This window comes from Pterocles gutturalis, unplaced genomic scaffold (genome assembly GCF_000699245.1).
Source record: "Pterocles gutturalis isolate BGI_N339 unplaced genomic scaffold, ASM69924v1 C12368619, whole genome shotgun sequence".
NCBI lineage: Eukaryota > Metazoa > Chordata > Aves > Pterocliformes > Pteroclidae > Pterocles > Pterocles gutturalis.
Genome location: NW_010155984.1, coordinates 1 through 14892, shown reverse-complemented (window position 1 = coordinate 14892; position 14892 = coordinate 1). Strand labels below are relative to the sequence as shown.

The following is a 14892-nucleotide window of genomic DNA, read 5'->3' as shown; positions in this document are numbered from 1 at the left end:
TTCCAACCTTAATGATTCTATGATTTTAACTAACATTTTTCAAATCAGAAAGCTAAATTTAGAGGATTAATAAATGTTTCTGAATTAAATTAGATAGAATAAAGTACATCTTCATTTTGCAAATTGTGCATGTCCCAGTTGACTTGAATTTAACTTTTTCAAAATGTAATTTGAATGATGAAACCACCTACCCACACCCCGCTTCTCCTCCCACAACCCACACGTTTCCTTAACGAAACTACAGGAATTCAGGATTCATTCTTGAACTGATAAAACAAGCAAGGTTAGGCAGAAGTCAGTGACCCCTTTTGTCCACCACTTTCGTCAAGATACAGTTTCCACCTTCTGTTAGCACCCTGTTCAATTCTCAACATCTCTACTTTAAGTAACCTGAGTAAGTCTCCAGCAAAGCAGAGTTTCAATCCCAAAGCTCCTGTTGTATAGCAAGAAGCAGGGCAACTTGGTAGTAAACAAGAACTTACTGTTACAAAACAGTAAATCCAATTTTAAAAGGTTTTTTAGCACATCCAAGATTACTTATTTTAAGCTGGGAAGTACATAGTGACTAGTGCTTCTGTAGAGTTCCTTGACAGTAAGAATAAAGTGACTTCCAGGTGAAGAAATTAAGCTGGAAGGTCAAGCAGATCAAGAGCATTGACTTCAGCTAAGACACACTAAACAACCTCACTGTAAACACAGAGAAGGGCCCCCCAACAGCAATGTGCTATCAGATTTGTTACCACAGAATCACTGCACATGATGAAGTCTTAGGTCCTGACCATGTTCTTTGACCTCTGAAAACAGTGTTGTTTCCCCACCACTACCCACCCTCAGAGCAGCTGCACAAAGAATTTTACTCAAAAGCTATCAAGTCCACATTTTTATACTACAGGTACTCAGCTGAGACCCATTAACTATGGAAACAATAGAGGTGGGGCACTCATGCAATGGGGAGGACGTAACTGCTAATAAAAAGGAGGACACGGAATAGTGTGAATTTGCCTGAGAAGTAAAAGCTTACAACAGCAGCTAGTACTTTACTGTTCATCATATGGAAAAACTGAGCATGCTGTTAAGGAGTTGGTGTGTTACATGAGCTTTAAAGAAGTCCAGCGAGCTGCATAAACTGTCTTGGCACTTACCAAGAAAATCTGTGGTGACAATGCCAGACTGAAAGCTTACAGTGCCTTTATTTGGCATGTTGCATCCCACTGTGCCACTGATTTATGTGGCAAAATGAAATATGACTGCCTTGTGGGACTGTTTTTTCATTGCTTACAGATGGTGAGTTAGAACATAAGCAGCAATAGAAAACAATTTTTGGCTTAACAGAACAGCTGTAATTATCATAGGAATATAAGCATACCCACAATAAAGGCTTGATTCCCATTGCAGAATGCATACTAAACAAGTGGTCTAGACACTCCTATGAACCCAGGATCCTCAAAGAGTCGAGACATGAGGGCAGAAATCAGATTACCAGCATTTTAAGTTATACTTTAAAAGGAAAAATCTAGTGTTTTGAAGGCTTTATTTTCAACTATTCAAGATAATTAGATGAGAGAGGTAACTATAAATAAATTGCATAAGTGAGGAGCAAACAAGACAATTTGTTTTGCATAATTTATACTGTCATCAGGCCTTCCTCATATTAGTACCAGAATAGCAAGGAATGCAGTAAGCACTCCAAATCCTCCTAGCGAGATGGTTGCTTAAGAGTTGCAACCTCACCTCATAGGAACAGCTGAACTGTTTTCCAACAAACAGCTCTGAAAGAGAGACACAATGAAATAACACATCTGCTTCCCATTAATACATAATAGTTATCAAAAGTTGTTCTCCTGGAGGCTGTAGCAGAAGGCTGTACTACTTAGTGAGGATCAAAACCTAGTTCTCTGCGGTTGTAGCTCCCTATCTGCATGTTGATGCAATGAGATGCTGCAGTGCCCATTAGATTCTGCTCAAATGGCAGCATGGCATGAAGTTGCTCTCTAGAGAATTCTGAATGTCTAATTAATCTTCTTGAGTGTAGTTAGGGATACAGGTTACTAATTAGCATTTTAACTAGGAGATGCAATCCTGTGCATCTTTACTGTTAAATCTACTTTTCATTTCATGTTCTTGATGCATGCAAATTTGTGAGCTGTGCTTTTCAATAGTACTGCAAGGTAGGGAAATACCTGTCTTGCCAATGGAGAACAAGTACAGTACAGAGGTAAATACTTGTGCAAACTCACACAGGAATTCTGTCCAAGCAAAAAAAAACACCTCAAAAAACAAAGAAAAAACCCAGAAGAGAATGTTTAATTTAAGACAGCTCCTGAAATTAAGGGTCTTCATCCATTTGGTAATCTGAAAGTTTAAAAAGCAGGGGGGAAAAGAAGCCCTCTCAGAGTTATTTTAAAAAATATATATATATTTAACCAGTCTCAAGGAACTTAGAGAAGGAAGTTAAACATGTAATATATAATTAAGATGGAAAACTCTCTCAACAATAGATATGAGCTATCAGTATTCAACTACAACTGTTACGCATTTTCAGGCTCCAGAGTTTAAGCCTACAAACGTGAGTAAATCTCTAGCCTCTACAGAGAGGAAGGCTGAAACTGAAAAGCCACTTAGAGCACAATATAAAGAAGGCAGAATTAAGGTGAGACAAAAACTTTACTTTCACTTATGGCTTATGAACTGCTGCCAGAAGAACCTGGAGAAGAAAAAAACCCTTCAGATTTGAAAGTTTCACCATTCAATGCTTAAGCCCTTTTTTCCTTCTTGTATCAGCTAATTAAATGTTTCTTCTGACTTGTACACATTTCAGAAGCCTTGTTTTGCCACCTGAATGCTGATGTTGAGAAAGTCGTGTTATACAGTAAAAAAGATCCAAAAAAAGCGGAGATTCAGAAGTTCCTTACATGCTACAAAGAAAATGCATTTAGTGTTCCGTGTTCTAACTACATTCATATTTTTAACATACCATTTGCTTTTCCATCAGCTTGTTTACCTTAAAAGTATCATTTGTGCTGCAGTGCAAGACATCTATTTTTGTTGCCCTGGGTCCATGATTATACACTGAATTCACTTATTGAATGTAAGTCAGCTTAAGAGGCATATACTCGAAAATTTACAACAGTTTTCCCATTTTATCTTAAACGTCCCCCTGTACACAAATGGATGAAGGCACAGGATGTGCAGGCTCACAGCTTTCATATTAAAGTCTTTTGTTGAAACTGTTCCACCTGTTCTCAGCCCTCTAAGAAAAAAAGAGTCTTGAGGACTCCACTTTGTGGAAGAGCTCTATAAAAGCCTGAAGGATGATTTTAAGTACTAAGGAGAAAATGAGAAACGTTAGGTACGTGAATTAGGAAATGTTAATTTCATGCACTTTAGGAACACACACTCACACCCCACAGTAGTAGAAGCAGTAGTAGAGGAAAACACTACATGTGTAGGGGTAGAAATATTTGTTACATCATGGTGCTGGCTGGCGATGGAGGGTTGCCGCCTTAAAGCCCCCTGAATGGTACTTCCACTCTGGAAAGCATTCACTACATCCATCTGCAAGGAATCAGAGATTGTGACAGATTGCTCAGCAAGAGAGAGAGAGAACAAGAGAAAGGACCATCCCATCTATAACACACAAAAAGTAAAGAAAAAAGGCACTTTTTTTTATAGAGCAGATACACAGGCAAGAGTTGCATTTAGAGCTGAAGAAAACAGAGAACCCTGAAGGATTACACTTCCATCCATACCCCCTCTTTTGACAGTCTCAGTCACACCAGTTAGAACTGCCACCTTAGTCAAAGCACTGGAGATGGAGAGATTTCCCTCATAATACCCACTGCATCCTACCTTTTTCAAGACCATACCTGAGTTTGTATCCTGTTTAGGCCCCTAAACCACAAGATCTGACCACGACGCAATTCTCTTTCCGCGTGATCGATCTCCTCTACATCTTCTGCTAGTTCTTCTTCAGGAATCTCTTCCTTTTGTGTTCCGTGACCAGCTTCTTTAAGGAATTTCAGGCGGCTGGTTGGAATTGTTGAAATCAACTAACGGTGAATGAAAAATAGGAATCAGGATTTTTTTTTTTTTAATAATAAATGCAATACCAGACTTAAGGCTTAACATAACATCCTGCATACAATTAACAAAGTTGAAAAAAATAAATTATGCAAATGGGATGAGTGCATTAATGTAGAGCGATCACTTGAGGTGAACAGCTGCAAGGCTGTGAATATCCTTACTACCTCAACTGAGGTGTGAAATTAAGCTTGGACTATAAACCTAGAAAACAAAACATCCTTACTAGGGACAAAGAATTCCACTTGAACATCACTTGACTATACCAGGAAGGAGCAGTACTGAAGCTATAAGAGCCATTAATTCTGTAGATTGTGCTTGTATCTAGAGCTTTCAGAGCTCCGTCAGTTTGATAAGCATGTGCTACCTCAAGTGAGAACTACATAATTTAATTAAAGTAGGCACATTTAATTCAGAAACACAGAACAGATATACATTCTTTTGTGACCTGGAAGGTATCAATCCATTTGCAAGGCGAGCAATGTTTCCAAAAATCCTTATCCCAAACCGTTACTTTGCTACTTGGTGTACACTAGTTCATCTGTCTTAAGCTGAACAAAAGCTACACATGGCTGTTCCAGCTTTCCTTTTCATCCCCACCTTCAGGGCTATTCTGGTGAACTATGTAGTTAAGGGGAGCCGTCTTTTGATACGTCCCATCTAGTAGATCCAAATCAGTTCCAAGACTGCTTTCCTTGATCATCACAAGCCTGGAAGACCATTTCAGCAGCTGCAGAGGAAAAAGACTGCTCCAAAAGCAAGATAAATAGGCCTCCATGCCAACATTGCTACTAGGAATGCTCCCTGATCACAGTTAGTTTCTCAGAAAGTCAAAAGCTCTTTGACTTTAATGAGATGCTAGAGCAGCATGGAAGCTTTGCCCTTGCAAGACACTTTGGGTCAAAGGTATTTCAAGCCATATCAATTCTCTTCTAGGCTACTTTTAAACCTCAGAGTGACTCTATGTGATTTTTTTTAAATAATTAATTTTCCAGATAACTTTATTAAAAAGCTTATACCCATTTTTAGAATATTTGTCTGTGTATGTATTTACAACTAAAATTCACCCTATCAATTTTATACTGAGACCTGAAGTGTCCTTTACAAAATGGAAGGAAAGAAACTGTAATGGAAAACTCCTGATGTGGTATGAAAAGTTTAGACAACTATGTCATTAAATAATGGAAAACTCCATAGCTCTAAAGTTTCATGTAAATAAGCTTGCTGCTTACAAGCACTGTTGTGTATGCAATAGTAATGAAACCCTAAGTGGGGAAAAAAAAATATCAAAATGACATAGCTTAACAGGTGGAAGAACTTTCCCATTATTTCATAATTATGCAAATGAAGATTAAAGAGAAAGCTGGTTTTAGTTTTGCTGCATTTCTTGCTATTCCAGGAATTTTAAATCAAGAAAATACTAGCAAGTTTAACAATTCTGATTTTTCAAGAAAACCATTCAAGACTAAGTTAAATATATTTCAACATTAACATGTTCATTGCATCTGTATTCTCACGGAGCTTCTTCTAGTACTTATCTGGCTAAAGATACAATTTCATATTAAAAAGGAAACTACAGCTGCTTTTAGTTAAAAGTTACTAAACATAAATCAGCAATAGCATCTAGTTACAAAATGTAAGTAACTGACTAAGTCAGAGTAAGGAATATCCGGCTAAGGACTTTCTAGCTATTGAACTAGTCAATTTTAAGCAGCATTTACTGTTAATCTCTATATATTCATGTAGTCCACTTGAAAGATCTGAATGCTTAAGACAGTGTATTTGTATTTTCCATGGAAAGCATTCTAATGCAAGTAAATATTTGGCATTTTGAAAGAGCTAGTTTACCTGGCCCCAGAGTAGTGTTCCCATGCCCAGGAAAATGGACCACAGCCACTGTTCAATAGAGAGTTCTGAGCAACTGAAAGGCTTCCCACCAAACTGCACAATAATTATCTGTGAAGAGCAACATTATTAAACAACACGTGTTAGTGACTTATTACTACAAAATTCACTAATGCTTCAAGATCACTACAGACAACTCTGCATTACAACACAGGATTTCCCATCTTATTAAGCATACACTTTCACCGTCTTGGCAGTTTGAGCAGGTTTCCAAACCTAAGCCATCTTTTCTCCTGCTTTTCAGTATTTCAAGAACTATCCACTTAGTTATTCTTCAAATGTTACACTCACAAAAACCTGTTGGCTACTTCTTTGTGCTTGCAGTTTTTCCCCTTCATTTCACATTTATGGCAGGTGTTCAATGCTACAAATTTACAGTCAATATTTATTATATGAACACTTATCTCAGAACCAAGTTGATCAATAAACTTCTAATAACACAAGGCGTAGATTCACAAGACATGAAACATTTAAGAAATAATTCAACAAAATATTACTATGTATCCCAGTGTTAAATGTCATCATGGTGTGACATGTTATGTAGTAAGTCTTGGGGGGAGTGGGCAAAGATCTCAAAAGCTAAATTAAATAAGCTCCTACTGACTTACCTATTACAGCAACCCGTACAGGCCCTAATGAGCAAGGTATCCCTCTGCATAGGAATTATATGCATGAAAGTCTGCCCTGGAGAATCAACAATTCAAGTAGCGGGACAGGTGTGAAAAGGAGACAGTATTGACCATTAACTAGGACACTTGACAGCTGAAAAGCCCAACAGCATTTTCTTTTATTAACACAGAATAAAACACTTAGACGACAACTCAGGAGTTACTTATTTGGGAGGGCATTTACTCCACCAAGTTTATAAAGGGAACACAGTTGCAGCCAGGGGTAATTTCTACATATTTGGCTTTGTTGCACAATAACAGTCAGTCTGATGAATATGCAACCCTAAAAATAAGAGTAGCTTCTGAAGAGGTGTCATCTAAAGAAACCTAAACCTGGGAGAACAAGTGAACTAAGTTTACATGAAGCCGAAGTGCATACATTTGCATTGCTTGAACTGCTATGAATATGGTCAGCTTCATGGACTCTCAAGTCTAAGGAGAAGCTTAAGGTGTGGGTTATATCTTAAGTCAAAATGAAAAGGAGTTCTGAAAAAAAGTAGTATACCTACTTGTTGGTTACTTCTTCTGATGAATTAAAAGTAAGGCCATTCAGAAGGTGAAACTATTTCTTCTAAATTACTTTCTTTAGATTAATTTTTGACTTTGTGTTTCTCAACACCAATGTGCTAACCCAATCAATTTCAGATAATTTAATTTGTTAGTATATATTGAGTTAACTAACGAGCTTCTACATATCAGCCTAGATGCACTGACAGAAGGTCCCTAGACATCAGTGTTTTTCACATCAAAACAACACCTAAACCAGCAGCATCTATACAGATAACCAATTTCTCCATCAGGAAGATAAAAACTGATACTTAAGTTTCTAGAGCTTATTTATGTCCTTATCAAGAAGATATGAAAAGTTGTCACTTTTTAATAATTAAATGGGCTCTCATTCATATGCACAGGCAGATATTATGAGGAAGAGTTTTGACTATGGGGGAACATAACTTCTTCACAATTTGTCATGAGAGTAGGACACTAAGATCAAACTGAAGGTCTAGAAAATTCAAAAGGTAAATATGAGTACATTCCAATTTTGCCAATTTCAAAGAGGTCTTACCTGAAAACCCTCTCAAGCAGCACTTCCAAGTGATTTACAGTGTGTTTGACACTGAAGGATTTTCACATTGCAGAAATTAAATGCCTGGCAGTAGTTGATTAGAATTTCCAAAAGTGGGAAACTACATCAGTATACTAAGTGCATTTTCCACCCACCCCCCAAGAAGTTACTTACCTGCACAACAAATGTCCCCAGAACAATAGAACAGAAGATAGCGTTGTTAAAGATTCCTTCAAAAACGTTTCTTTCCCCATGAATTTTTCGGGCATTAATTTCATTAAAAAGCTGCATCATCACAAATGTATTAAATACAATAGTATAATGCTCTGAAGGAGGAGCGTGCAGAGGTGCATTTCTTCCACTATCGATATCAAAAATTTTCTCACCTGTGTATAAAAGGCATTTAGTCAGCAGCTTAATTAGTGTCTTTACACACACAATAAAAAAACTAGTTTTAAGATCACATCTCTATACAACTTTTACAATAACCTTGTAAAGCCTCAGTGTTCTTACCAGCAAACAGGAGCGTGAAGACCACTACGAGCTGGTAGAATGCATGACCTAAAATGTTCTTCATCATTGTACGAGAAATCAAGGGTTTGTTTCTACCATAAGGCTTTCGCAACAGAAGAGCTTCAGTGGGTGGTTCTGTTGCCAGGGCAAGAGAAGCTAATGTGTCCATGATGAGATTTACCCACAGCATCTGCACAGCTTTAAGTGGAGAATCCTATAAAGATAGATACATAAACCCTCCAATATAAGTGATCAAATTGCAGCTATTTAAGGCATTTATCATACAACATGGGCATGTTCTGAAGAGCATTATTTTATTTGGACTAGTATTTAACTGAAAGTTTGAATTCGAGTTAATCAGTCATGACATTTTCAACCTGTATTAGCTGAAACAATCCACCACCAGTACGTACTTGTGTTATGCATGCTCCTGTAAAAGCAACAATTACTGCTACTACATTGACAGTAAGCTGGAACTGAAGAAATTTGGAGATGCTGTCATACACGTTTCGTCCCCACATAACTGCTTTAACAATACTTGTGAAGTTGTCGTCTGTAAGGATAATATCAGAAGCTTCTTTAGCTACATCTGTTCCAGCAATACCCTGGTAGAAAAAGAAAAACACTATGAAATATAACAGGATGCACTGACACGTAATAGAAGGTATTATGCCCTTGCTCAGCATTCACTTTGATGCACAATGTCTGAAGGACTATTTTAATGTGAGCACTTAAAGTTCTACTGAATCAAGTTTGACTTTCAAGTTCTACTCAAGCATGGGAAAATGTAAACAAAAAAAGGTAATGTCATCTGTAAAATAAAGACATTAATAATAAAAATCATCAAGCTGACAACATAGACACTGTGTAGGTTCTCCCAAAGAAATGTCACTGAACCCTGTTCAAGTTAAAGCCCACCAGATGGTGCAGTAGTACAGTTTAGTCTATGTCCTAAGGAGTTTGTTATATGTATTCCTGCATCAGGGCAATGCATGTGTTCATAACACAGCAGAATTAGACACATTATCAAAAACCTGATGCAGAAGAGCAGTGGCATTAAATGGTAGAATATGCAATGTCATAGCATATGACACTGCAATGCAATATGACATTCTTAAATTGGAAGATGAAAACAAATCTGCCCCTGACAGTGCCAACTACAGCAGCTATACAACAACAGAAACCAGATACTTGTTAAAACAAGACAGTTACAGTCTAGAGAACATTTCATGTGTAGCTGTCAAATTTGTAAGTTATGCTTTTGAAAAATGCTCTTTGAGAATGACACAAAAGCTCTTCCTCTTCTCATTTTTTCCTTCAAGATTAGCATCTGAGTCAGTGCATGTGGTGTAGGAAGAGTGTGGTCTTTGTTCCTTCAAATGCTTAATAATGAATTTTTAAAGACTAAAGTGACCTACTGGCACCAGACTGGACCTTTTCAGCTTAAGACTGAGGAGGAATCTTGAGGAATCTATCTATAGTGCTTTGAAAGAGAGAGAAGAAAGCTCAATCCTACGTACTTAAGACTAGTTTATCTAGTATTAGCACTTAAAACCAAGTTTGTTTTAATTGAGAGCCTGCAATAAATTAGTGCTTAACACAAGGTAAATCTAGGCTAAGAAGTTCTACCCCGAGAAGCTCATTTTCATGGGTTCTGTCCAAGACTTGGTTTGGCTACCATTTGAAAGGGTGTTTGAAAATTTAATTTGAGAAAGCCAAGTAATCTAAGAAACCCTCCAGACAAATGCAGATTCTAGATTGTCATAAAATGCTCTTACTTCAGTTGTACTAGAGATGTCTCTTAGTATAGCCTCCAAAACCATTCTAAACATTAACTGGCAGTCTCTCTCATTATAGTCTCCCTATTCCTATGAATCATTTCATGAAAAACAGATTAATAAGCTCATTCCATATTGCATATAAGCTTTAGTGAAAGTCAACATAGTATGCTTTTTAACACCTAAAGTCATTTTGCCATACATTGACCAGAACTCATTTCAGAAATCTTCAGTAATTCTGTTCCCACATTTCGTAACAAGCCTTTGTGTAAAAAGGTTTTGATCTGCAAGTGACTGGGGATCTGCAGTTTTTAAATTTTATTCAGTGGCAAATGCCACAAGGACATTTTTCATCAAACAAAAACATGGTTAAATTGTAAGACTAAGGAAGGAAGAAAAAGTAATTAGTATTAAGTGTGAGAGATGTTGACTCTTAACTTAGTTGTATATTAGGCTCATTAAACAAGCAAGGATGTTTTATCTTCAAGTGATTTGATAAGCTATTTTATCAAAATAGGTCTCCAAAATAATGAAGATTAAAAAAAAAAATCATACCATAGCAAATCCAACATCTGCTTTCTTCAGAGCTGGACCATCATTGGTACCATCACCAGTTACTGCTACAACTTGCCTCTGTTCAAAGACAGTGCTGTCAATTATACCTAAAACAAAATGATATCATGGTGTTACAGTTCAACACTGATAACACAGTACAGATTAAACCCAAAGAAACCCAGTTTTGTCTTCCTCAGAGTCCAAAAAAAAAATAAAATCCCACTACTCAGTCCTAGATGTTATTCTAGAAACAGGAAAAAAAATACTCTAGCTTTACTTAGAAGCTCAGATAGTTTTTACTTACCTTTTACTAGAGTGTGTTTGTCAGTGGGAGAAGATCTTGCAAGAACACGAAGCTTTGGCCAAATTTTATCTATTCGCTCTTGCTCTATCTGCAAAAACAGCATTGGTTATTATACTTTACAGTTAGGAGACTTAAAATATCTGCTGATCTACTTTACATGATCAGTATGCTTACCTCTCCTTTTTCATTGCGTATTCTCCTGTTAAAGTCTTTGCCCTCTAAACACAGGAAGTCTTCACCAGGATTCAGAATACCACATTTTAATGCAATAGCACGAGCAGTGTTAATGTTATCACCAGTGACCATACGTACAGTTATACCTGCACGTTGACACTTTTTTATTGCATCAGGTACCTGTAAGCCAAAAAAAACCAACCCACAGCCTCAGACACTGTACATACAAATCTAGACATATGAATAAAAGAAATGTTTTTGGCTCAATCCAGGATAGCTCTTATTTTATAATCAAGACTGTTATGGAACATTTTAAAAAAGTAAGTAGCTTACTGTAATTCTTTTCCTGAAAAACACACAAATGGCAATTAGGGCAAAGGAGCTTTGTTCTTGTTACGTCCTGTTCTCTGCCCCCCTCCTCTCCTCCTTAATTTTTCATATACTGCAGTATTCAAAACTACTACCAAAACCCTCATGACATATTAGGCTGTAGTATTCAAAGGTATAAGTACTGGCTTTTTATTTATGATTATGTGGAATAAACTACAGCTCACACTCTAATACTTCACCCATGACTTTTAGTGTGAAGTAATGCTAGTGCAGATTGGACTGGAGTTCCACTTACACGTGGCATAAAGGCTTTCACCACTGAGAAATACTGCCCTCCTTAGACCTTAGGTACAAGCCAGACTTCTTACTTCAGTTCTCAGTTGACAAACCCTCATTATTCTGCATGAGAAGCTGGCAACCAGCACAATGGCTAGTATTATCCTAAACAATACTCCTAATATTCCAAGTGGTAAAAAAAATTACAAGTTATTCCACCTACTGAGACCCTGCACAGTAAGCGCCTTAAGTCATTAGTTTTTACAGAGCTTCAGTAACACAGCATAAGTGACATTAAGAAGTTTTAATCTCTTTTATAGCCCCATTAACTTTCCCTCAAGAAATTAATTTTCATTTATCAATTATGCTTAGGGCATACAATAGCAATTCAGTTTCTTGCACTCTCTGCATGACGAACAGCATCAAGATCAATTTGTAACAGAATCACTGCAGTTCAGTCAGTGACCCTACCTCAGGTCTCACAGGATCTTCAATCCCAACAACAGCAATGCACGTCAGACCAGTAACAATATCATTTTCATTGTCCCATTCTGGCTCAGGTTCCCCTGCTGGGAAGTCTCTGAATGCCAGGCAGATGGTTCTGAGCCCTTCAGAAGCCATTGGCTCAATTACAGTTTTCACGATATCATCACGGTCCCTAGGTCTAAATACCTTTGGTTCTCCATTAGCACTCAGTATTTTGAAGCACCTGAAAAGAAAGGTTGAAAGAGTTACCACAGTTTTACCAGAAGTTCAGCCTGTTGAACGAGTTTTTAGTCAACTCCAGTAAGTTTACATAAGCTTTGTTTTCACTAGACGCACACACACACAAAAAGCCAGTAGCGGCATCTCTAAGGTAATCTCCATATGCACTTAATCTCTTCCCAACTGCAAAACATACTAGCTGTAGAAAGTTCACTAAGCCTGTCATCCCAGGATGAAAATAATGTCCAATGAATTTAGGACACAAATATTAGTTGCCTTTCAGCCATTTCTCCATTGTATGTAAACAAGACTAGTGTCTGCACCAGTTGAGTCAGTCGATCCAGTTCCAAGTTCAACAAATAATCCCACCTTGTTAACAGTTACAGAAGCCTCAGCAGTACCGTATGTTTCAGAACATGCATGTGGTGTTTGAACAGCTGAAAGCACTAAACTTATTACCCTAAAAGCGAACTCTGGTACTATGATGAACCAATGCTATCAGTAAGAGTAGTAAGGCATTACTCCTCCAGCCCCCAGTCTAAGTGCAGAAAATTCAGAGAGCACCTGGCACAGAGTTCTTAATGTGAAGTATTCAATGAAAAACAAATACTTAAATCTGATTTGAATATTTGTACAAGAGACTAGATTCAACACTATGTACACTTTAACATTTCAACACATGCTCTTTGTTACGTTTCTTCATGCCAAAGATGTCACTGCTTTCATAGACAGCATACATACCTTACCAATACTGATGCCATGAATATAACACTACCAAATATTTGAACAATAAATTTTTCATCTGCATCCTTAGCAAAGTTTTGCCATAAAGCAATGCCACAAGCATTTGTTTTACAAATAAGCACTAGTGTGGCACTGAAAAAAAAGGTAAGAAATTATTAATATCAAGTTCAGACCTGGCAGATCTGCTAAGATGACTACTTTTACATTTATGTATTTAGTCCAAGGGTTTAGGGAGTTCCCGGATGCAGTACATATAGAAAAAGTTTCCACCTCAGTCAGGAAATGAAAATGAAGCGCTCCTTTAAAGCTTTGTAGCATTCATCATAACTGAAATTTGAAGTCTATCCTAATTTCCTGATTTTGGTTATCTATTCAAATGTCAGCAACCACCAAGGATATCTTGTGTTACCTGCAGTCATAGGGCTTGTGATAAATTCAAAGCGTTCCAAGACGACTAAATGGAAGCCAATAAGCCTTATGCAAAGATTTCATTGAAACTCACTTCAAATAATTGACATGATGGTAAGGAAAGAATAAAACTGCTCTGCTTGAAAAAGTTTGCTGCATTTCTTCTACACTTATTAGCAACTCATTTGTGTCTTATAAATATTCATGTATAAGCTTTCAATGCTGAGGAATAGTTCATACATGCGATAAAGAATGAGCAGCACAACTCACAAACCAGGTTACAAGCTCTGAGATTAATTTCTGGCACTGCATAGGCAGTGGGTAAAGAAAGTGGCTTATGATGCTAAGACTTTTTCCTAGTCCATGCATACTCTGAAATAGTTTTGGAATTACAACTATTCTGATAATACCCAAATCAGTTTAGATTTTCTTGTTCTTTGCCAAATGTCCTTATTATTTATTTTCTTATCTCAGTTATGAAGCCAAGTGAAGAGTCTGGGATGAATGAGTTCTAGTAACTTCTACAGTTCAATTGCTCAATGAGATAATAAGGTACAAAATACTTCTGAAGGTAGAAGTAATGCAAATATAGGCTTACTTATTCACTGAGGAGACTTGGCTTAAAATCTAGCTATGAAAAAATTCACATCTAATCTAAACTCCATATCAAAAGAACAAGAGTCTTTTAAAGATTGACTTTTTCTTGCCAGCACTAAGTTGAGGAGAAGGAATATTTAATCTTTTTTCTTTAGTGCATTAGTCCTTTCCCAGATAGCAATTTAGGAGGGGCTAATAGCAAGCAAAAAAGTAAATTGAACTGATTAACATAACTATGTGCTACTCAGACTAGATATAGTCTGATTTTACAACCAAAACCAGACTGACTACAACTGCTGTTCCTAGAGAACATGATGCATACACACTTGACTTCCCTCCTCACCTAGTTAGGAGTTACCACGGCCTTCTTCACACCTAAAGGTTTGTCCCAATGGTTACTAATCTCTCACTAATAGTCTAATCTCATTCTAATAAATCCTCTATAGATGGGCAGATGCATAAGGAAGCAATTTGGTTTTTGTCACATTAAAAACGCTCAAGTTTCTCCATTGGCCAAAGTCAACCTTCTGTTAAAATTATCAACTTGGACGCCAACTTGCAGAGTCTTTTGATACTAAAAGTAATCACTTCTCAAAGGCACAAGTCCTTCCTGGAATTTAGACATATCAGCTATTGGGACTTAACTGGAAGGTGGGTGAGCATTTTGACCAACCACACATAAAACTATAATAGTTTAACTAGTGAATAGATTAATTCATAGACATTTACTCATATCAGAACAGAATTCATAAGTTAAAATTAATCATGACCACCTCTTTTTTTGGCGGG

General features: G+C 37.1%; 1 protein-coding gene across 1 annotated transcript; it reads right to left on the bottom strand.

Annotated features, from left to right (window-relative positions):
- Positions 1–3263: 3263 nt before the first annotated feature.
- Positions 3264–12360, bottom strand: LOC104471085 (plasma membrane calcium-transporting ATPase 1-like; the record flags this gene model as incomplete). Its single annotated transcript, XM_010086295.1, has 10 exons — positions 3264–3555; positions 3867–4049; positions 5929–6036; positions 7894–8105; positions 8233–8446; positions 8646–8837; positions 10566–10672; positions 10870–10957; positions 11044–11223; positions 12121–12360. Coding segments are annotated over 10 exons (1734 nt in total), but the record flags the coding sequence as incomplete, so codon positions are not given.
- Between the last annotated feature and the right edge of the window lie 2532 nt (positions 12361–14892).